Source organism: Acyrthosiphon pisum, chromosome A3, assembly GCF_005508785.2.
Source record: "Acyrthosiphon pisum isolate AL4f chromosome A3, pea_aphid_22Mar2018_4r6ur, whole genome shotgun sequence".
NCBI classification, from domain to species: domain Eukaryota; kingdom Metazoa; phylum Arthropoda; class Insecta; order Hemiptera; family Aphididae; genus Acyrthosiphon; species Acyrthosiphon pisum.
In genome coordinates this window covers 8,313,817-8,337,637 of record NC_042496.1, presented here as the reverse complement: position 1 = coordinate 8,337,637, position 23,821 = coordinate 8,313,817, and the positions used below count along the sequence as shown (strand labels likewise).

Here is a 23,821-nt window from a genome sequence, read left to right as displayed (position 1 = left end):
GACGACCACGACGACGGCGCTGACTGAGTTAGTTTGCAGAAGCGTTCGGGTGTCCGGTACGCAACCATCGAAAAGATGGCCAAAACAGCATCAGCGATGTCGACGGTAGTGGCGGTAGTGGCGATGGCGGTTACGTGTTGTTTCGTGTTAGCGGCCGGTCAAGATTCGGACGAGGCAGCGATGATGTTTTCCGAAGACACGTCTTTGGCGGCGGACGAGCTGACCGCCCGGCCGCCTTCGTCCCAGGAAGTGTCGGCATACACATCGTCGGCTGGCCGCACTTTAACCGGCAAGCCGGCAGCCACCAACATACAAAAAGTGTCCAGGACCGCTAAGGCGGTGGACGCGATGTCGGCCATGGTGATGATGATGGCCGCGGCGACGGGTTCGGGCACTGGAACGGCGGCAGCGGTGGCGGTGAACAACGACACTGCGACTGACAGCGGACCCTACACTTCCGACCTGGAGTGGCTGTCGAACGTGTACAACCCTCACCGGTGGAACCCCGTCGAACTTCCGGCCGCGTCCATGCTGTCCGTCCAGTGCCGGGACGTCATGAAGACTTATCTGGAAGCACTGCGCCGGGGATCGTTTTGGGCGGCTAAAAGTAAGTGTCGCATCAGGCATCACATAATACCTACATTATACCTATGCGAGTTATGACAAAGGCAATACGCGATACCACGCTCACGCCTGGAAGGTCAGACCATGGCTGTTATATACTTATTACCATACCTTATCCGAGGATGTTCCGATGTCTGAAACTACATTATAAGTTATAGTAATATACTAACTAGTTTAGGTGATTTTTAAGATCAACAATTATTTAATATTTTGATATTTTATATATAATTTTATGACGTATATATTAATAAGATGGGACGTGGAAATTTAAAAATAAAATGAGAATATTCGGTTAGAAATTTAGAATAAGGCCTAGTATATAATTGTAAGATGTATCGCATGCGTGTATACCTGCACGGTATGACGATCACAAACCCTTTGACCTCACTCAAGGTGATCGAAATGCGTCGTAAATGTATAGAATATATTAACTATTGTAATATTTATCGTTGCTTAAACTTGCTGGAAACACAAACTCCAAGTTTTCAACATTAATAAAGATTCGAACAGATTTCTGTAACGCCTACGTAGTGTATACTATATTGAGCATTTGTTTGTGTTATTATTACAACTATCCAAGTCTCATCAACGTGACAGCATATTAACACTGTAATCATGTTAATAAGTGTTAAATAGGTAGCTACCTATATGGCTTGGCCGTGCAACAAACGGTTATTTTAGTTTCTTAATGTCGAATAGTCATTTGCCATATTATTATTGTTAATATTAATAATTATTTACACGGTTTTATAAGTGCAACAAATTATCTTTTAAATGTTTCGGCAATACAACTGCCAATTTATGAATTGCACTGTAGAAATGCATGATTCATTACGAGAAAGTTCGGACACTTATTGTCTGTAACCGTATTAATTTATTTGTACAATATTGTACATTAACATAATATCTCAAGGTTCATCGGTTGGTTAAGGAAATGTTGACTGTGTTGTGCAATGTTCTGAGTCAATCTGGCCTATCTCTATTGCCTACATAGAAATACCATGTTATCTAAGAAATCTACAGTATAGGCCTTTTACTTGTTAGTCGATTTTCACGTTCTGATCCACAAATTGTTGTCACCCCATCACTTATTAATTATTTTAATTGATCTTCATTGATAAAATACGTTTCAGTTAGGTGTTTGAATTAATATATACAATTTTGATTTACCTATTAATACCTCTACATTTAAAGTTAAACAAACTATAAAAAAAAATAATACAGTTTTCGTAGTAAATCGTATTGAAATACCTCAAAATTCTCCAAGTTGGAACAAATTGTATACTGTATAGCGAATGTGAATAATTATATTTTAAGATAAATGTATACAGCCAGACTATATAAGTTCTTTATATAATTTACATAATAATAGGTACTTGATATATCCAAAGTTCATATTTGTACACGATCTTTGAAGGTAATGCTCACGTTGACACATTGATAAAAAAATCTGTTTACGTTTTAATGGATCAATTATTTGTCATATAATCTAAACTAAATCATACGATATGAACACACACTTAACTATTCTCTATATACTCTATAGGTATAATATTAATACATGTAAACATTTTAAGTAATACATTTCAGTGTCCAGATGTAAATACATTGAAATGCATCATCAATTGATGGTACCCCACAACCATATATATTATAATTTATAAGTCTTAAAGTCTGTATGTTCAGACCTCAGAAGAAAGTAAAACTATGTGAAGACAATAATATATAAATTTATGACGCCCTGGATAAATGCGAAAAAAACCAGTCGGACCACCTTGAACGAGAAACTCTGTGTTCAATGGTACTTTCCATTGAATCTTGTGATGCCAATAATTGCGTGTCGGTATATAAAAACAAACAAAAATACAAATTTTCTAAACTTCCGATTTATGTGTGTCAACGTTTTTAACGTTAATTTAGTTTTATATTATAATAACCTTTTGTACACGTCATTTAGATATACAATTCGTATTAATTTTGTTAGATTTAAATTCCTGGTATGTCTGACTAAAAGGATCTAAACAAAATAATATTATTTTTTGCCAATTTATAATTGAAAATTTCTCGAAGAAAGCTCTGATGAATGTCTTAAGTGATCAATTATTGCGTTTCATTGCGTTGTACAAATTAGAGCAGTAAATGAATGCGTAGTTGGAAATAATATTATTGGTTATATATATAATGGTTACAAAAATGAAAGAAAATTTATTTCATGTTTAACGAATCAACCGTACAGTGTTTATTGATACGAAGACAGAAAAAACGAACAAATATATTTCCTTGTTATTTATTTATATATTTTAACATTTTTATAAACTTGTGAAGTCAAACTTTTGCTTTATTTTCATCAAATAATTTGGCAGAGTTTGAATGCGGCTCATAAAAACTTTCTAAACTGATTTCGGAAATGATTTAAGACACGACAAGAGAATTCACGTTTTCAAACAACACTAAATGGCCGTAACATATTTTTTTATATACACGAACGAGTGTGGTTTTCTGGTGACAACTATGCCTTAAGATATGTTATTTAAACTGTGGTCATCATTTGTTTGTTTGTCTAAGATATATGTTTATATGTTTGTTTTGAATTAAGAGAAACCACAAGGTTTATTCCCTCTCCAATTTCAATAGAATGTGCTGTAAAATAAAAATAATACGCATTGCTTACTAAGAAAATATTTTAGCGATAAATAACGTATAAGTTACGTGGTATAAGTTTATACTTATATGTGAATATAGTTAATAATTTGTCATATTATGTATTTCAGTAGGTAGGTAATTATTATTAATAAAATTCGATTGATTGACTTATTTAATTAATGACTATTTTTGAAAAAGCAATTTTATTAATACTTCATTAATTACATTATTCAATTAAGTTACATTATTATCAATTTAAATCATATATTCATATTAGACTATTATTTAGCTGATGATGAGGAATTAGGGAAACATTTTAATGTAAATAATACATAGACTGACGAAAAATTATGATTTATACTTCAAAACTAATAGACATTTAAAAATATTTTTTATGTATGCAATACAGACACGTACCTTTCATAAGAAACAGTTTGAACAAAATCTTACTACCTAAATAATCGTAAGTATTGTTTTATGATCCCAAAATCCTATACCAGGCCTAGTTTTTATGAATCTGAGTAGTTTAAGAATTTTGATCGAAACTACATGTATATAGTGTCATATATTATAGTGGTTCCATTTGAAACGAAACGAATTGAAATACAAATAGATAATAATATACCAGTGACAGCTTACACACGTCCGAAAAACAGTTTAGTAGAAATCTATTGAATTGTAATTATAAAATCGTTGACTGCCCTACCAATTTCACTGATCTTGCAACAAACGCCTTGAGTATATTTATACTCTCAATAGCTTTATTAACTCAGGCTGAGTATCATAATGATACTCAAGACGCAATTGGCAAGTGTAAGTAAAATATTAAGGGCAACAATTGAAAGTTTGACGTGTATCACATATTACATACATTGATACATAATGCAGTCAATTTGTTAAATCTCTCGAACACTGAACAGTGAAACGATCGTAATTGGGTAATGTATAATCCGTCACCAATATAAGAAGAGTTTGTATTAATAAGTTTATAAACATTAATCTCAGAACTTAGTAAAAGTCATCAGGAATGTTTTCATGGCTCGACTAGGTAGGTCGTGTACCTATAAAATTTAAATTATTTTGATTTCTTTGTCGCTGAATATTATGTAGGTACTCTTAGCCTGTACACACAGACGAAGTCCGAGCATATTATTGTTAAAAACTATTTTTAATTTTAATGCAACCGGCAAAGACTTGTGAGATGCGACGTATATCGTAGTCACATCCTAACGACTCCCATAGCTAGGAATATATAATATTACTGTATTGTACTTAGAATCAATTTAGCCAATAATAATAATATATAAATAATAGCCATACTATGTAATAACAATCGCTACAATGATAATATATGTACATTTCTAATCCGCGTATAGTCTAGTGGCTGCAGTTTAAACGTTATATTATTGCAACGCGAATGGAAAGTATAAATCATAATCGGCGTCCATCACTTTCACGGGGGCTTGATGCAATCGTCAATTATCCGATACACGTCCGATAACGCTGTCCGATATGTTTAATTTAATATCAAATTATGATTAACACTAATGTTAAAAAAGGAATCCGTAAAATTTTTTACTAACCGTCTAATCATTATACTAAATGCTTCTTCCACGCGATTTCGGGACGAACACAATATTCGAAGTCCTGGCGATTAATCGTATAAGTACTCCAAAGTAGTAAAATGAATATCAACAATACGATATTATATTATTATTATTATGTGTCTAGTGAATGAAACGGTCACCAGTCGTCGACCGTATGTGTTATAAAATATGTACTTTATATTATATACCTATATTATAATATAGGTACGACCCAGCGTGTTCATCGTCCGGATAGCGATGCAGTGACCGCGCATGCGCATATTATAATATTATAATAATTATTATTGTCGGATCGAAAGGTTTATCAATGTTTATAATAATATCATATTATTATATGATCATTAACCGCCTACCCACCCGGTTGTTTGCCAATTCGTGCTCGGCCATGTCTAATTTTTATTCGCGTACAATTTCAAAACATTCTGAACGCCTAGTTCAGGTCTAGTTTGAGAAACCGACGAGGATACGACCACTGTCCGATGAAAACATACCTTGTAATATTATTTTAGATTAACATTTTACTATAAAAAACCAAATCCAACGACTCCTCTCGAAAACCGGTTCGCAGAGTGATTCATATTCCATAAACATTTTTAATTTAATTCGGCTTCATGAAACTACTATACCAATGAAATATTATTTTATATATTATGTATAAATGCATAGTAGTTTTCTGCGTCTTTGTTGCGATATGATAATGTTATAATCTTATTCAGAAAGTTAAAATGTAAGTCAATTATTTCCAAGTTAAGTATAATCTATTCCATTGTATCACTTGTTCAATAGAATTAAATATAAATCAAACATATATAATATTTGGTTTTAGCCCTGCTGTGCGTTGGTAATTTTTTTCAGTTTTTTCAAGTTACAGTACTTTCTTCCACAGTTTAACCATTTTCATATATAAGATGACTGACCACTGACGTCATTGTTTTACCATGAATTATCAGTACCTAGAAACGTATTAATTATTTAAAATCTTCTCGGGTTTATAAAAGTATCTCCGAATACGTTTTTAAAAATTGCATTTAGTAAATAGAAAAAGAAAACCTCATATTGATTAACCAGGTTTTAAAATACGAGTTATTGTGAATTTTGGTTAAAAATGAGTTTTATTTAAATCTTAAATATGCAAATGAACGTGAACTTTTTGTTAGTAACAATGGTTAGCTAGCTATGCCCTATATAGGTTACAAGTTATAACTTATAATGTTCTGTATAATACGTATATAATTAATAATTATAGTACCTCATTAAACATCAAATTATATAGGTATCAATGCATTATAATTAAAAATTGCTGCTTAAGTTGTCTTCACAGTGGAGAAAATAATAAATATACTATTGAAACTTATGGAGCTTAACGGACGTTCCAAGAAAGTTACCATTCGAAGTTGACAGGACGCGTGCAGACCGTAACACTAAAGTATTATAATGTTTCGATGAGTACCTATGCATGGACGCGAGCTAGTGAATAGATTTTGACGATTTCGTTTGAAAAACTATCGGGAACTAGGAAGTAATAATAGTGATTCGGGTTATCGGTTGATTTGTATCAGTATTACACAATGTATATTTATACGGAAATCCGATAGATATCTGGCAGAGACTATACCTACTTATAAGATAAGCGTGCACAATATGAGACAAATTGGGAAATATAACCACGTCCGTACCGGCCGGTGTATGTATGCGTGTAATACCAACTATATTAACAGTTTATAATTCCAAAACGCGGAATCATTAGGTAGGTACTTACGTTGTATATCGTACGTTTCGTTTTATTATTGTCATTACTATATAATACGCGAATCAAATGCGCGGTGGAAATTTTGTTGGTGATATACAAAGAGCGAGAAAAAAAATATGGAAAAATTTACACCGTTGATAATTTCTCGATTTGACACACCGATATCACCGTGCACTTGCGATATTATTATCGCGTGGAAAACCATTTGCGAATTATCGAAAATTATAAGAACGCAGGAAACGGTAAAGTCACGCGCTTTCATATGGGCGGTCCGTGAACGTCTGCGCCCGCGTGAGCACTATGATACGTTTTCCTTAACAACAACATTTTTAGCGGGCGTATAATTTATTATGATTTTACGAACGCGAGTTAAAAATTAGTCGAACAAATCGCTTTCCGCGTTCTCGGTGTGGTTGTCATTTGTTGTTAGGTATTATATTACTTACTTTTAGTTTTTTCGTACGAGTGTAGGTCGAGCGTTATTTGCGCTATCCATCTTTTATATTTTTAAATACCCGTAAAAATCGTTCGTTATATTATTATTATCGTGTCAATAATGTCAACCGATATCAAATATATTATTATTATAGCAATAAATAAAATAACGCTTAGACACGACCGAGTGACGTGCTATATAAAATTGCTGGTTATTGATTGCATATGTTTTTTCGTCCGTACGAATAAAGAGGTAATGACGTTGTCAATAATATACCTATTTGGGCACCTACGCGTTGAATACGACATTATAACGTTACTACTGTTGTGCACCGACTAAAGGCCATCTGATAGTATACACATTTTATCGAAAACAATAAATTAATATTGTATGCTTAAAACGTTTAAAATAACTCAGAGGAGATTTGATACCTCGAGCCTTGGGGATGTTTACGACACTGTATAATATAAAATTATTCTTAACATGTACCTATGTAATTAATATAATAATAATAAATACACATAATTTTTTCAAGATATTTTGGTTTAAGTTAAAATGTTAAAACGATAATCACTATTTAAATTAAATATTTTATGAGATAATATAATATTTAACAACTAATAAGGTGAGATAGGGATTTGGACCTCAAAAATATTGCTGGTACACTGCACCTTGCACAGAACGCGTGCACGCCAATGAGTATTATTATTTAACTGCAGATGATTATTTAATATTATACCTATCTGACTACCTGTGTACCTATGTGTACAGTTTTCTGTTTCGAATTTCATAACATTTATTTACATTTTAATTATTTTGTGAACTTATGCAAGTATAAAATAATATAACTTTTCTTATAAATATTTACATTTTAGTAGATTATCAAGTAAATTTTATTAACTTGACCTGTATTATCATACCAGTACCTAATGATAAAGTTATGTATGATGCGTTTCTACTATAATTTATGGATTATTGTTATAGCCTATATGTATAGTATATTAGTATGCCTCATACTTATTACTCAATAAATGATTTCTACAAATTACAATGCACTGCAATTAATAGGTATAACTTATAAGTAATATATTTATGACACGATGCCGAGTGATTATCACGTATTATTCCAAATATAAACACCGTCATTGGATTAATCGATAGACGATATCTACTTAAATTTCATTAACTTCGTGTACCTACGACACAGGCTACACAAATCATATAATTAGCAAGTTACTTGTTAGTTGTTACCTAATAATAGTTATGTGAAAATTTAAAAAATATAAATTATATGTACATGAAGGTTGAATGTATGTAACAGGATTTTTCAATAAATACTTAAGCTCTAATTTAAAAATACTAAAACGCACGAATAGTTCTGAACTATGGAAGATCTGAATAAATTATAAAAGAATTCTAGACTTGACGTTTTTCAAATATTTTAAACTGGTACCTATTATATAATATAAATATAATATAATAGTCTACAGAAAATATTGTTTGTCTCCCTAGCTACATATTATATTATTTTGTTACTACTATTAGTTACTATTTGCAAATTAATTGTGGATTCTACAAACAATCCACATGTATTGTTTGTGTTTACTAATCATTAAGTTTATAATGACTTGCTGGTTTAGAAAATTGTTTTCGGAACCGTCACTTCTTTTGACACACGTAACGCGCCACGGACATTCAAAATATTTCTAAAGCCTGGGATAAAACAATTTAATTATATTCGAATAATAAATATTATACCTAACATATTAATTTTAATCCAATCGCTCTAACGAACAAAGATGCAAATGTAAACACATTTTTTTAAACTGATACAAATTATTTTTAAGTTAATAAAAATACAGACGTAGGAATTATGACGTAATGTGTACTATATGTGTGCCTGTAATAGGACATTTTACAATTCAAGTTTCCTTCATTATATTTATCTTAAGTTATAGAAGGCCTTATAAAATATTCTTCATTAAAAATTTAGTAAAAAGGTGTTGGAAAGTATCTTATGAATCTTAGAAGTTTACTAATTAAATAATAACTGTCGTATTATACTCCGCAATTGTAAATTTAGCATGTGAGAAAAAAGAAAGTGTTTTATTTTTTTTCTTCGTATAAGATGTTTGTTATTTGTTCAAGTCCAGAAAAAATTAGCCACTCCACGTCCATATTATAACGACTCTCGTAATCGTAACCGATCGAAGTTTCACCAAAGAGCAATGTAAATATATTTTTAAAATATTTAATTGAATTCTGTTCTTAATCACAATTGTACCATTATTATATCACTGAATATGAAATCGACAAATGCGTTATATATATAAGAAATACATTTATATTATTAATAAATAGACGATCAGTTCTTCAGTCGGATAACCTTGAAAACAAATCGAAATTATCGCGGGCAAGCGTACATACACGCCATTCCATTCATACATGACTAACCAAGGTCTCGATTTCTTGACCAGTTTAACCACTTTCACGATAGCTCTAATATGAGAAGGAAAAAAAATTAAATGTGAAAAGAAAGTATTTGGGCCACCCAAATCCTGTATTATGTATACCTCTGTTGGCTGACAACAAAAATTCCGCAAATACTAGAAAAGATGAATTTGATGGAAAAATTAACATGCTTTCAAGCAAATAAAAAAACCATAATTCTTTTAATTCTTCCAGTGACAAGACATTAAGTCTATTGTTTTTGGATTATTTTAAAATGTAGTCCTTTCATTCTTTGTATAACAGTTTAGTTATATCAATAGTCCATACCTATATCATATTTTAGTGTTGTACAATTACAAACTTTTTTTTCTTTAATTTTTTGCACTTATAACGTATGTCAATATATAATTATACTAGCTGAACCCGTGCACTTCGTTGCCCATTAAGTGTACCAACTATATGTGACTCAAACCCAATTCGTTACTTAATATTCGGTGTATGGTTTCAAAATTAATCTTAACTTTTCCGTTGCCCGGAATAAAAATTCTGATTTGCAGCAGTACATTATCAGGTAGGCAATCTACCTGTGGTAGATCGCGCACCCCGTGCTGTATGTACGTTAGTGTATGATTTAACTCTAAAGTATCAAAGTTATACCAAGTTTGTCGTATTCTACCTATGGTGGATTCATATAATCAATTAATACAAAATCCTAACCTAACCTAACCGTACTAAAATCAGATGAATAAACGCAAACGCATACAAAAAAATTCATTCAAATCGGTCTAACCATTTAGGAGGAGTTCAGTCACAACACACGAACAGTAGAATTATTGCGCTTTGCAACACATTCTGCGATTCATTTTTATATTATATGAAATCAACAAACGTGCCCGATTAATCAATAGCAACCAATATAATATAATGCACTGTTGCGCCACTGTTGTATTTTTGACATACAGATTTGATATTTCCTACCTTTCCGGTGGATTTTCCTAAAATTTTATTTCGTAAAAACCTTCTCCTGGCAGTCACGAACATCTTAAAAAAAATTTAAGCCGAATCGGACCAGCCGTTCTCGATTGATGAATTGTTATACATTTTTGTCTCCATTTAAATATATACCTATAGATAATGTATATTCTCAAATAAAGTGAAATAATAACAAAATATTATTTTTCAGTGGCCGACGCCAGTGGACGTTACTCGTCACAGCTGTTTTTCGGTAATGATTTTTGGTTGGGATCTCATACTCTCTGCAAAGAATTACAGAACAAAGCGACCAATCAATACGTGCCACCTTTCGAAGCTAAATTCTATGTTGCGAAATTGGCGATCAAATTACATGATCAGTTGACCCCCAGAGTAAGTACTGGCAGCTATATCGTTTAATAATTAACAATATATAATAATACGACAAATTATATAAATTATATATGAGACAAACTAGAGAGTGCAAGTTGTATCATGCATGATACATTGTATTACAAACTCTGTTCAATTATGAGTTGATTATATTACTTATATCGTCATATGGTACCTAAACTAAATAGGTGTTATATAATAGGACCTAATATCTGCCTAACGAGTAAAACCACAGATTAACGGTTGGTTTGATCTAAGTGGCGGGTATAATTAAGTTACCTATATAATATAATATATTTTTATACTGCACACGTGTGTGGTACATTATTATGCATTATAATACGCGTTAGGTCAAACGATGAGTTAGTTAGATGTGCTGTCACGAACGTAAATGAAAAATTATAGTACGTTATAAATATATATATATATATATGTATATATATCGGTAAATAAAAACAAGAGTCATGTGATGACGATAGATAAAATATTACAGCATGAATTATTTAAATAAAATATACAAAAATGTCAAAACTCAAAGGTCATAAGGCTGTAGGCTGTCAAGATTTTCAAAATGGTAGATCGTCATTTATCAGAGAAAGCACAACAATTACGAGAGTCAACTGCCTTGATAATATTTATTCCTTTGTTGTCATATAAATAATAATATATAATACGTCAAATGGCAATTGTACACAATTTAAAACATTTAATTTTTTTCCAAAATTTTAACTAGGTGCATAATATAATCCTTATATTATAATTTTCACATTTTATTATTTTCAAACATCAACTTTGTTTGCTATTCATAATTATGGCGTAGTATAAACATTCGGGTGTTTAATTATTTTATTTTTTATCGAGTCTAACTAAGGTTAGGCTATTGGCTGGGATGTTTATTATTGATTTGCTTATAGACAAAATGTTTTAAATACATAATATATGCTCGATCGCTGCTACATAATATTAACGTACCTATCTATAATAAATATTTAGATTTAAAAAACCATAGCACGCTACTTTAATATCAAACAAATATTGTAATGTCTTGATAAATATTTAATGCATTTAAATGACATGGTCGTATCAAACAATTATTGCTGTTATAGACTAGACTGATTTCACTTGGTCTGTGTATGCCAAAAGATTGCAGTTCTACAGAAGTGCAAAATATGGTTAGTGTTCCCAAGGAAGATAGTGAATCTAATTATCGCAGTTATAGCGTACTCAATGTCAGACCTGTGCCTGGTACATACACTCTATGGTCGGATAGTAAATTTCAAATATTATTGTAAGTAAATATTTAGTTAGTTTAGTGAATTTGAAAAATATATTTTGATATTCACTTGAAAAAAAACGCTTAATATAATATTAATTTCAATAATATTGATTGAAATATTTTATATTATTTGTAATAGTATGTTTTTATTATGGGTTTCAGGATTGTTGTTGGGCTAGTAACTATATTGACAATTGTGGGATCAGGATATGAAATGATATTAGAAGGTCGAAAAGGTAGAGAATTCAAAAAAAGACAAATAGTTCAAGGTAACAATAATGAAAGCGATTCAAAAGTAGAATTTACATTGGATAAAATGCAAGCAATTGAAAAGATGCAAAATATGAAGGGTTGTGGAAATGATAACGGAAACTTAGACGAACCAGACATGTTATTTAAAGGTAATATATCATAAAAAAAATATTACATTTTCAATGAATTAAAAATTAATATTTATAATGGAAATAGTTAAATGATTTTTTTCTCTTACCTATTTGGAAATTCTATCTAATTTTAACATATATTTGCTATACTGCGCGTGGGCCAGAGAAAAAAAACAAATAGTGCGCTGAAATTCTCTTAAGACTTTTCAAATGTTTTTAATAACTAATTATTCAATTATAAATATTTTTGTTGTTTCAATAAATTGTCCTTCAAAATGATATTTATTATTCTTCAAACAGTTTTTCTACACTTTGTCATTCTTTATAATAAGGTAATTTATATGTTAATTTATTGTTGTATCTATTACATTTTGTTATTCTTTATTTCATTTGTTTGGTTATTTTTTGATAATTAATATTCAATAACAGGCTACCAACATTAGTATATGAATATACAATGGATCAAATTGTGAACTATGGGAAAAATATATTGAATAGGATACGATTATTACAATAATGTTAAAAACGTCTTTATGAATCCAATAAGTTAAATTTGACTGTATTTTTTCTGTAGGTACTTATATCGTACTTTTACTTGTATCTTAAACCAAAAAAATCCATACATAAACATTTTTTTTTTTTTTTGAAAATCTATTAAACTTAATAATTAATATAATAACTTATAGTTTATACCATATTAAGTAAAAAATAATTTTCTTTGATTGACATTTTAAATATTTTTGTTGGGGCCTTATATCTACTATATTTGGGTACCTAATTTCATTCTACATGTACTAAGCATAAATGTTTGCTGGGGTAGATTTATAATCGTATTGACTATGTATATTACGCTTGGATAAAATACATTTTTCCATAACTATATTTTAACAAATATTTACATTCATACCACATGTTCTTATTTTGCATAGTCAGTCGCAATGAACAAATTCTTTTGGCTTTTTCGGCTGTAAGCAACGGTCGAAAAATTTTACACTGTGGACCCGCTCCATCTGAATCGCTAACTTGTGTGCACGGACTTCGATTTTTAAGTTTGGCTTGGGTTATCATGGTACACACGTACTTGCAAGTATTTTCAATCGCAGGTGAGTTCAACAGTTTTATATATGCATGATAAATGGATTTAGATTATGATAACGAAAGCTAATGACTAATAATATATTTTTCTTTAATATGTGTGTAGAAAACAAGATGTTACGGACATTAACCGAAAGGAACTTTATGTTCCAAACAGTGAGCAACGCAACGTTTTCCGTAGATACTTTCTTTTTTATCAGGTAAAATTATTAGTAATTATAAACATTATATTATGATAATTTCTAATTTAACGTTGTCCACATTTCCAGTGGTCTATTGGTTACGTATTTGTATTATAAAACGACTAACAAAAAAGACGGACCAGAAGTAGCTGTATCTCGAACACCGAAATGTAGTTCTTCCATCCTGAGAAACGATACAATTAAATTTTTCAAATTGCTGGGATATAGATTTATCAGGTAAAAATATATTATATAAAATGTATTATGAATACATTTTTTAAACAAAATTATAAGTAGGTACGTAGGTAAGTTATATTATTAAAATATGATAATTTAATCTTGAATAATTGAAACTAAATAAGTATATAAAAATATTCTTATATTTTATACTTTATAAGTGAAACTTTCAGTATTCAAACATGAAAAAAAATGTCTATTAAAAATAATAAAAACATTTTTTAATTTGTACCACAAAATTTCTCTTTAAGGTCAATCCGAGGACCGAAGAGTACATTATAAATTTGAATGTTAATATAATTATATTATTGAATTCGACACCACCAGTTTAATATGTTTCGGTACTGTTGGTTGTAACAAATTGTATAAGTCAACTTATAACCTATGCCTTATTGTTATTTCCTAATCTATTATGATCTTGATATTCAATAATCATAAATTAAAAGTTCATTATTTCTTTAGTAGTAAATGATACCTAATTTTACAGTTATATATTTTGATTGATTTATTTAATCTTGTAGGTACCTACATCTTTTGTATTAAAAAAATGTAGTACAATTGCAATACATTTTTCATAAATGTAATAAAAAAATATATTTTACATCCAACTTAAACTACGACAGTTAAATAATATAATCGGGAATGGCAGAAACCTACGGGTGCCCAATTAGAAATTCTGACAAATAGGCGTCCGAACTAAGCCTCGGGCCTACTACCGTACATATATAGCGCCATTTGCAAAAAAAGGTAAATAATATAATCGACTAAAATGAATATTATTATCGACTAAAATTAAAAATTATGCGTTATATGTACCGATTATCCAACCGGACTAGGTCATTTAACAACTATTTTCTATCATTGCATACACAAATTTCGTAAAATGAAATAAAACATTGCTATTACAAAATATGTATTCACCGCTATAGGTATAAAAAAACTATTAATTAGACGTTCAACACAAATCGTATAATAATTATAGTCACAATATTACATAGGTTAATAGCGTTACGTTTAGATTGTACACGACCATTCTTTATGATTATAATGATATTATGCTCGTATCGCTATTTAAACATTTTAACTCATGACCCTATAGTCCGGTGGATATTGCATTCGTAGTAGATAATATACCGAAATATATGTAATCACCAATTATTGGTGCACAATTATAAAGTAGGTACATAATATCGTAATACTCGTATAATGTTGTTAGATTTTATTTTAATGGTCCACAAAATACAAAATGCGCATTACAAAATAATGACAGGAAATGATATCGCGTAACAGGTACGTCTGATAACTATAATTTCGGTTGTGTTATATATTTCGTTAGAACCACACATGACCGTTAATATTAGATTTAAACGTCGCGATCAATCCGTACAATATACGACGAGAATGCATACTGCCGTACTTGCAGCAGCAAACTTGGATGGTAACGCTTGTCTAATCAGAAAAGTATTCTGCAAGGACCTACTTTTACTTGTATTTAGTTTGTATACATCGATGCACGACGAGTTCAAGTACGTTCAAGTTATTTTTTTGATATTTTTTCTCTTTCGTATATATTATAATATGATATTGCGTAAAAATATGGACAAGCTTATGATATGTGCAAGAATACCTATACGAAAGCACAATATAAACGATTCACACTGCACGTGTCTAATGTATATATATATTATATACGACACGCGGTATAGGATACAGTCCGCTAAAACTGGAAAATTATTTATTCTCCTCTGATCGCTACATTAATATTTAGGTTGTGTCGTACATACTATTTATACAAACTTAATCAAAATGTTTTGAGTTTTCTAGTTTGGTGTAGGCTGCGTAGGCTTACTCGCAGTCCTTCCCTTGTATAATCCATTACCCAATATTATAAATGAATGCATTTTGTGACCAAGTTATTTTTTATACATTAATAATGTCTGCAATGTAATAGCAGTAGATAACAAAACTAATATTTTATTACGATATGCGTTTCTTAGTAATGATAAATTATATACACAGAATATGTATAATATTATAATCAAATATTTATCGTAAAGACGATCGAGAGTAATGACTTTTTATTTAATGTTTTTATAAAAATAAATTAAACTTGCTTTGCTAATATTGTAATATTATTATATTTCTTCCATTCTTCGACGGTTGTTAAAAAGAAAGAAAAAAGTGTTTGATAATTAAAATTAATATTGTAGTGAAAGTAGATAATATTTTAATCACATTTTGTATACGCATAATATTTCCGTTCGCATAAACTGTTATAAAACACAATTAAACGTAAATAATATTTTCTATTGTTATGAAATCTATACGTTGCAACTAGAAAAATGATACCATCAAAGTATCTTTATTGAACAAACTCACAACTGTAATCATGGTGTGTTACTGTGTTCATTAATATTGTGTATTTGGTGTTTAGCGTATATCATAATTCATAACAATATATAATATAATACAAACATGTATAATTAAATTAGGTACGAACTGTAACACGTTTTGGCATTAATTATAGTATAATGGTCAATGGATATTATTTGGTATTCTGCGTTCCGACTAGGGAGGGTACCAATTGTTATACGCATAGGTAATATTAAGAAATGAGTTACAAAAAAAAAATATTGTTGTTTTTGGTTACTACTTTTTATTTTTCAAATTTGAATGGTCAAGTTGCTGTATGATAAATCAAAATCAATAATGGTCAAAAACCGTCATATGAAATTTTTGAAAATATTTTAATAATAAACTCACCAATTTGATAGGTAAAATTAAACCGTTCCTATTCTAATCTATAATATAATTAGCAAGCTAATACCTAGAATAAGTAGAAACACACTAATTTTAATAAAATTAGTCTATTTAAAATAAATAATATGCGTTACCATATTGTTTCATATTTGCCTGATGTCTCATGACTTTGAGGCATTTGGAAATGTTAAAGACAAATGCTCCTTTAGTCCTTTATAAGTAAATATTTTATCTGTGCCTACCTACGTGAACAATTATCATTAAATTACATAATATATGTTTGAAGTACCGCACTGCTCAGTCAAAAGTTTTCGTGTAATTTTTCTTTTGGTTATTTTCTTTAATTATAATTGTTCACACGCTTATTTTATGTGGTGGCCTGGTGTTCGTAAATTCGGATTTTGTAGTACACGTGTGAAAGTTTAAGACCACTTTCGTTTTATATTTCGAAAACATTTCAAACAAAAGAGGAGTAAACCACTATAAACGCCTTATTATATGGTCGTGGAGAAATAAATGATGACACACAAATACCAAAGTGGTCTTTATATTAATCGTTTCCCCATTTTCTTTTCTCGTTAAAAAAAAAAAATTATCAGTTAATACCTTTTTACTAATAATTATCGAATTTAACTATTTCACTAATTTTCAAAATTATCCCATTATTTAACATTATTCTTAATACTTTAACCCATTTAACGTTTAATTTTTTATTAGACTCTGTAAAGGTGCTTAATGCCTTAATCACTCATTAGTTTCATTTGAACATTGAACTGCGGTAATAATATAACATTACGGGTTAAGATCTTTTCATATTCAATTTGATCATCTTCCGAAATTTATCATTAGTATAATATATTCGCATAGTTGACCGCTCAAAATATGTTATTTTAACTATGTCCGATAGACATGAAATAAATTAAATTCTGATCATGTGTGTATGTAAAAATTGTAATGTACCTACATACTAATTTTATAGATTAACGCCAGCGTACATGATCGTCCTTTTAATGGCGGAGGTGTCTAGCCGATGGCTTCGAAACAATTCCGTATTTGAACCGGAGAACAACAACCATATTAGTTGCGCTGATTATTGGTGGAGAAATATGCTATACATAAACAGCTTGTATCCCAGAAATGAAATGGTGATTATCAATTTATTATTTATCTATTCATTGAGCATAAGCAATTTCAAACATTTTATGTTTTTTTACAGTGCATGTTGTGGAGTTGGTATATGTCCAACGATACGCAATTCTATGTCTTAGCTGTCATATTACTTCTCGTTTCTGCCAGGTAAATAATTAATCATTGACCTTAAAAATGCTTTAACTATATTATGCATGGTATATTGTATATTATATGGCCATAAAGGTACCATTAAATTAAAAATGAATTGTCAAATATTGAGCCCTAGAGATGATTTCAATAATTACATAAAACATGAATGATACGACTAAATGTATACAAGAGACATTTCGTTTCTATTGATAGATGAATAGAAACGGAATAAAATGTTAACATGTATAAGTCAATTATTATTTTATCAATGACCGATTTTATTCTAGACATTTCAAAGGAGCCGTTATTGGATTGGTGGCGTTTTTAATCGGATCATGGGTCGTCACAATATTCGTTGCAGTGCATTACAATTTTAGAGCAAGGTAAGGCATTACAAAATAAAAATTTCAATAAACAATTTTTCGCTGGGTCAAAGAGCTTGAAAATACAATCTAAAATACAAAATACAAGGTTCTTCAAAATGCATCATTAAAAAAATAATAAAGAAAAGCCTACATATGGGCTATAGGTACAATATTTTTTAGAATAAATTGAAGTTCAAATGTCGACAAAATTCATCAAAATCACAAACATTAGCAAATCATTTTGTTTTAAGTTAAAAATGTATAAAATGTTCAATTTTTATAGCTAAGAACTGAAATTTGAAAACAAAGTTTTTCATAAGTCATAAATAATCCATACTGTAAACAAAAAATATAAAAATACATATTCATAATTCAAATTCAGATGAAATTATATATTTAAAACTAAGATATGCGATTTTAGTTATGTTTCTGTAATTAAAAAACATAGTTTATGAGTACTTGAAACTTTTAAAAATTATTATTATACCTACTTTATACACACAATGTCATTTTAAATGCAATGTTTTCGAAAAAAATTATTTCAACTTACTGTAATTGTAAAATAGATTACTTTAATAGGTAATAATAATACCATAATAATAATATATACTTCGTAATAAGGCTGACCGCTGACAGACCATTTTTCGCTCAGAAACATTTTTCGTGTACAATGATATTATAGGTAGGTATCATTGAATTCAGATTTATCACATCCATTGCAGCGACCTACTCAACACCTACCGTACTGCAGGGCGGTTCCCACTTGCCAATCTTTTTTTAAAATTTGATTTAGCTAATGTGGTTCAACATAGCTATGTTTTTCATTATAGTTTGACAGTTACAACTTAATATAACTAATAATAAAAAAGACTCTTAATTAGTCGCGATAGATTTTTTGATATTATATTAAACGGTTTTTTTTAATAACATTTTATAATTACAGTTTATAATATTAATAATAGTATGTATTTATAGGATAGAGGAACCATTTGGACTATTTGATCAGCTTTATGATAAACCGTGGTCAAGACTTGGACCTTATTTATTCGGCATGTTCGCTGGATGGTTTTTGTTTGTTACCAAATGCAAAGTGAAAATGTCCTTCGTAAGTATAATTCTATTATTATAAAAACTTAAATACACATCTAACTTAAGATAAATTAAAATTAGATTTCTATTTTACTTTAATATATTTTTATTTCTTTCTTTAAAAAGTGGGGAAATGGTCATAAGTAGTTGATGAGCTGTTCCATAGTTATATTTGTATTTAAAATTATAACTAGTAGTAGTGAAACGAATAAACTGTTTATTTAAAAAAATACCCAAGGCTTAATTAATTATAATTTAATTAAAATGTATAATTTTGGATATTCGCTCATTATAATGAGTTCTTAAATAATTAATTATAAATATAATCCTATTAACACATCAATTGCCAGTTACTGTTTTACTTTATTTTAATTTTAAAGGATGCACTTTTTTGTAAAATATTTAATTATAAAAATTAATGCTTAACATAGTTCTAAATACTTATACTATTTTTCGAGACTTTATGAGCTGATAATATATTAACCATATTATGTTATTACGTTCAGAAGCTAAAATAACTAAACCATATTAATTAGCAGTAGATACATTACATTATTTTACGAAACCGTAATGTAGGTAAATTCAATTTGATATTAATTCAGTTATCATTAAAATAAGTGCCTGTTTCAGTTAACCAAAAAAATGTTTAACCAAACGGCGTGGAGTTCTAGTGGATTAATTAATATTTATATTTGTGCGATTAATTGCTTGAGTATGTATAGGTACTTTGAAAATTGTAACGTTTCTTTGTTCATTACAAAAACATAAAACAAGTACGGGTAGTGACATAGTATACTGCATACACTACATAGTTAATAGTTATTATACAAAAGTTATAAAACAAAATATATCGCTACCTATTAAAAACATAAATTATTTCATTAGCGGTAAACTCAAACTGCCACTTCGTGAATAATATTGAAAAAACATATTATGAAAAAATACGATTTTCATAACGGAATACAAAATATTTACGGATATACCAAAAATGTCTAGAATTATTTAAAAATGTATTAAGCTCAAACTTCAACTTCAAGTCGGCACGGGTTACCTTTATTTGATTGACCTAAAATTGTTTGCAGTTCATTTTTATATGTATACACACCGATTTAGGGGGTGAGACCAATAATATTTTGAAATTGAAAATTAAGGAACACCCTAGTGAATATACTCGAACAGATGAAAAGTAAACCGATACGTCCCATTCATCCATATTTATATACTTATGGTTTTATACATTTTTTTGAAATTTTTATGGTTAATAAATCGTTGTTTATACGTTGATAGGCAAATAAAAGAAACTCAACAACAGTTATTGTGATTTCACGTTATAATGATACACATTGCAGCTGTCGGTTGACATTAATACGTCATTTATTTAACAAATCTAATAATAGGTAGCTATCTTTTTTCGATCACTTGACATTAACAAATATTATATTACGATGATTTGCTCTGCGATATTGACCATATTATACATTTATACACTATACACATAGTACTTTTATTTTACGAAGATCATAATAAATGTTTTTGATCGCGTATACCGACAGAAGTTTTGGTTTTTTTTTATTGAGGACAGACCTCTATATGGAAAAAACTTAACCTATTTTACCTTTATGTAAAAAAATTATTGCTTTGAAGAATTTATGATGCCCTAAAAATATCATTACTCATTAGTGTATCAAAAAACAATTTTTTGTTCAAAGTATTATGGTCGTCGTTGTACGTTTCATGTATACCAAGGTATCCAACTGATTATTAATTTCATCGCATATCACATTGGACCTGTAATCTATATAGTACGTAACCATCTATGCCTCCAACCAAATGTCTAAATCTTATAGGAAATAAATAAACCAATTCAACGTAATAATTATTATTGACACATAAAAGAAATAAACGATGGTTTGAATGAATAAAGGCGTTCAGTGATATCACTGGAGTAGCGGGGGGGGGGGGGGGGGTGTTTTTGGCATTTTGATATGCTGTCTATTACACTACAACACTGACTATAATAAATATAAATTTAAAATAGTGACACTAACACTTTTAGTCACTCGTCAACTTTTAAAATGTATTAGTATCGTTTGTACACATATCGTAGATATATAAATATTATGTATTACTATATCGTGTCGACATTCTACAGCTAACTGTCGTGCTGGGCTGGTCCCTGTCACTGTTCAGCCTGGCGTACCTGGTGTACGGGCTTCACGTGGTGCACTTGGACTTGGCCGGTTCCGCCCTGTATGCATCCGTCGGCCATTCAGCCTGGGGCGCCGCGCTCGCCTGGATCGTGATCGCCTGTTGTACCGGTCACGGGGGATGTGTCAACTCGGCGCTGTCGTGCCGCCTGCTCCAACCCCTCAGCCGTCTCACGTACTGCGCCTACTTGGTCCACCCCATCATCATGACCATGACCAACTTCCAAATGGACGGCCCTCTGCACCTCCACAATCTGATCACGGTAAGTGCAGTCAACACATACATCTAAATAATTATATAACACTGCGTTCTATTAAAATAATAGTTTCGTATGAGACAATAGTTTCCAAGTTTTTAAGAACTATTCTCACTAATTCAGGCAACGCTTCAAATTAATTATTATTATTGTTGCACAAAAGCATAATAATACGTCGGATCACTTTTTTCTTTTTTAAATGACATACCAATTATTATTACGACAACGATGATTACAATCTTGCACGTATAAGTACTTTCACTAGCATCAAAAGACAAGATGTTATTTAATTTTTGTGACTAACACCAAACGTGTACCTAACTGTAGTAGGTACACCATATTATTATTACATATAACAACATAAGTATAGTACTGCGTAATACGGGCGATCAAAGAAAGTACAATAAGTTTCACGGTGTGCTGGTGAATAAGAGATTTTACATCGTTGAAGTGTCATTTTGCCCACGAACACTAACGAACGGCTATTTATGAATTCTGAATAAAAACGGAAATATAATACCTATAGATATCACACAGGTAAGTCTTGGATGCAATTTATTATTCAGAATAGTTGTGATTGAGGTTGTGTGTGTGTGTTCACGCGTAAAGCGTATAGGTGCAGGTAAATTTAATTGTCATGACGTATAAATGATTTAGTACGTAGGAAATCATAAAGGAAATAAGTATAGTAATATTGTTTATTGTTTTTACAAAACATTATTAGTGACAATTGATTTGTGATTGATAATAATTACAAATGTTATTATCAGACATATCTAACATATAACATCAATTAAAAAACAAATATTTTATTACTAAAAAGGTATATATGTGTCAGTAGAGAAAGTAACAATGATTTATTATTGCACGTTCGTTTATACAACTAATCGCTAAAAGCCGTGAACCTGAAATGAACGTTGAACAATATTGTAACGTAACATATTTTGTCACGCCTGAGCTGAAAATGTAATATTCAATGTCAGTTAAAGTGTTAAAAATTGAAATTTTTTAGTCTGGTGGAAATCCCGAAGTTACCGTCCCAATTAGATTAATATTTAATATACATTAAGGCATTGATACGTTTTGACTAATAAATCAAATACTAGCTAGCTAGTAGGTAGGTTACACATACAACTGCTCCATAAAAAATTTTATTTTTATTGAAAATGTTGATAAATTTAAAAACCGAGAACAGTTTATTGTAAATAAGTAATAACTACTGAGGCTTGACAAAAAATAATGTGTTGGAACTGGGAAAGCAATTTCAGTTTTAGGTGAAATACAGCTCTCGACTGTGGCTTGTGCTGAAAACGTTGTCTGTGACTGAAAAATAACTCACTTACCGCCCTTGCAATATAATACATATACCATCAATTAATTCGAATAAAGTTTATATTTTTGTCGTAACTGTTTGGGGATGAGACATAAAAATAAACTTTTAACTTACTAATGAATGAGTGTTTATTAATTATATTTATACGAATGTGTTTTTCAGATGATATTGTACTTTGGTAACGCAGTAGCGTCTTTCTTGTTATCCTTCTTCATTTCTCTTACATTTGAAGCACCCGTGGTGAACCTGCTCAAAATTATGTTATCACCACCACAGGTGAAGAAAACCTCGATGGAAAAAAACAGTTCCGAACTACAAGACTCGTAACACTCAAAACTGTTATTATTATATTATATATTTAATAATAGAAATAGATATAATACATCGATAAAGATGTTTAAGTATAGTTTATATTAAATTATTTTCTAATATTAATAATGGTATTATCATGTAAATTATAAAATATGTTTTCCAATAAAA

General features: G+C 30.0%; 1 protein-coding gene across 1 annotated transcript; it reads left to right on the top strand.

Moving 5' to 3' along the window:
* On the top strand, positions 1-23,821 carry LOC100164026 (nose resistant to fluoxetine protein 6). Its single transcript, XM_001946592.5, has 13 exons — positions 1-607; positions 10,695-10,876; positions 11,983-12,164; positions 12,315-12,553; positions 13,465-13,638; positions 13,737-13,830; positions 13,900-14,049; positions 17,789-17,954; positions 18,026-18,105; positions 18,378-18,473; positions 19,431-19,560; positions 21,697-22,014; positions 23,504-23,821. The coding sequence occupies exons 1-13, from the start codon at positions 76-78 to the stop codon at positions 23,666-23,668; spliced, it is 2,508 nt and encodes an 835-aa protein (XP_001946627.2). The 5' UTR covers positions 1-75; the 3' UTR covers positions 23,669-23,821.

Bases quoted from the DNA above. Each gene is read 5' to 3' on its own strand.
- LOC100164026 (XM_001946592.5), top strand. From the start codon at position 76: ATGGCCAAAACAGCATCAGCGATGTCGACGGTAGTGGCGGTAGTGGCG. The intron at 13,639-13,736 runs GTGAGTTCAACA...ATATGTGTGTAG, and splicing joins GCAAGTATTTTCAATCGCAG to AAAACAAGATGTTACGGACA. The intron at 17,955-18,025 runs GTGATTATCAAT...GTTTTTTTACAG, and splicing joins TGTATCCCAGAAATGAAATG to TGCATGTTGTGGAGTTGGTA.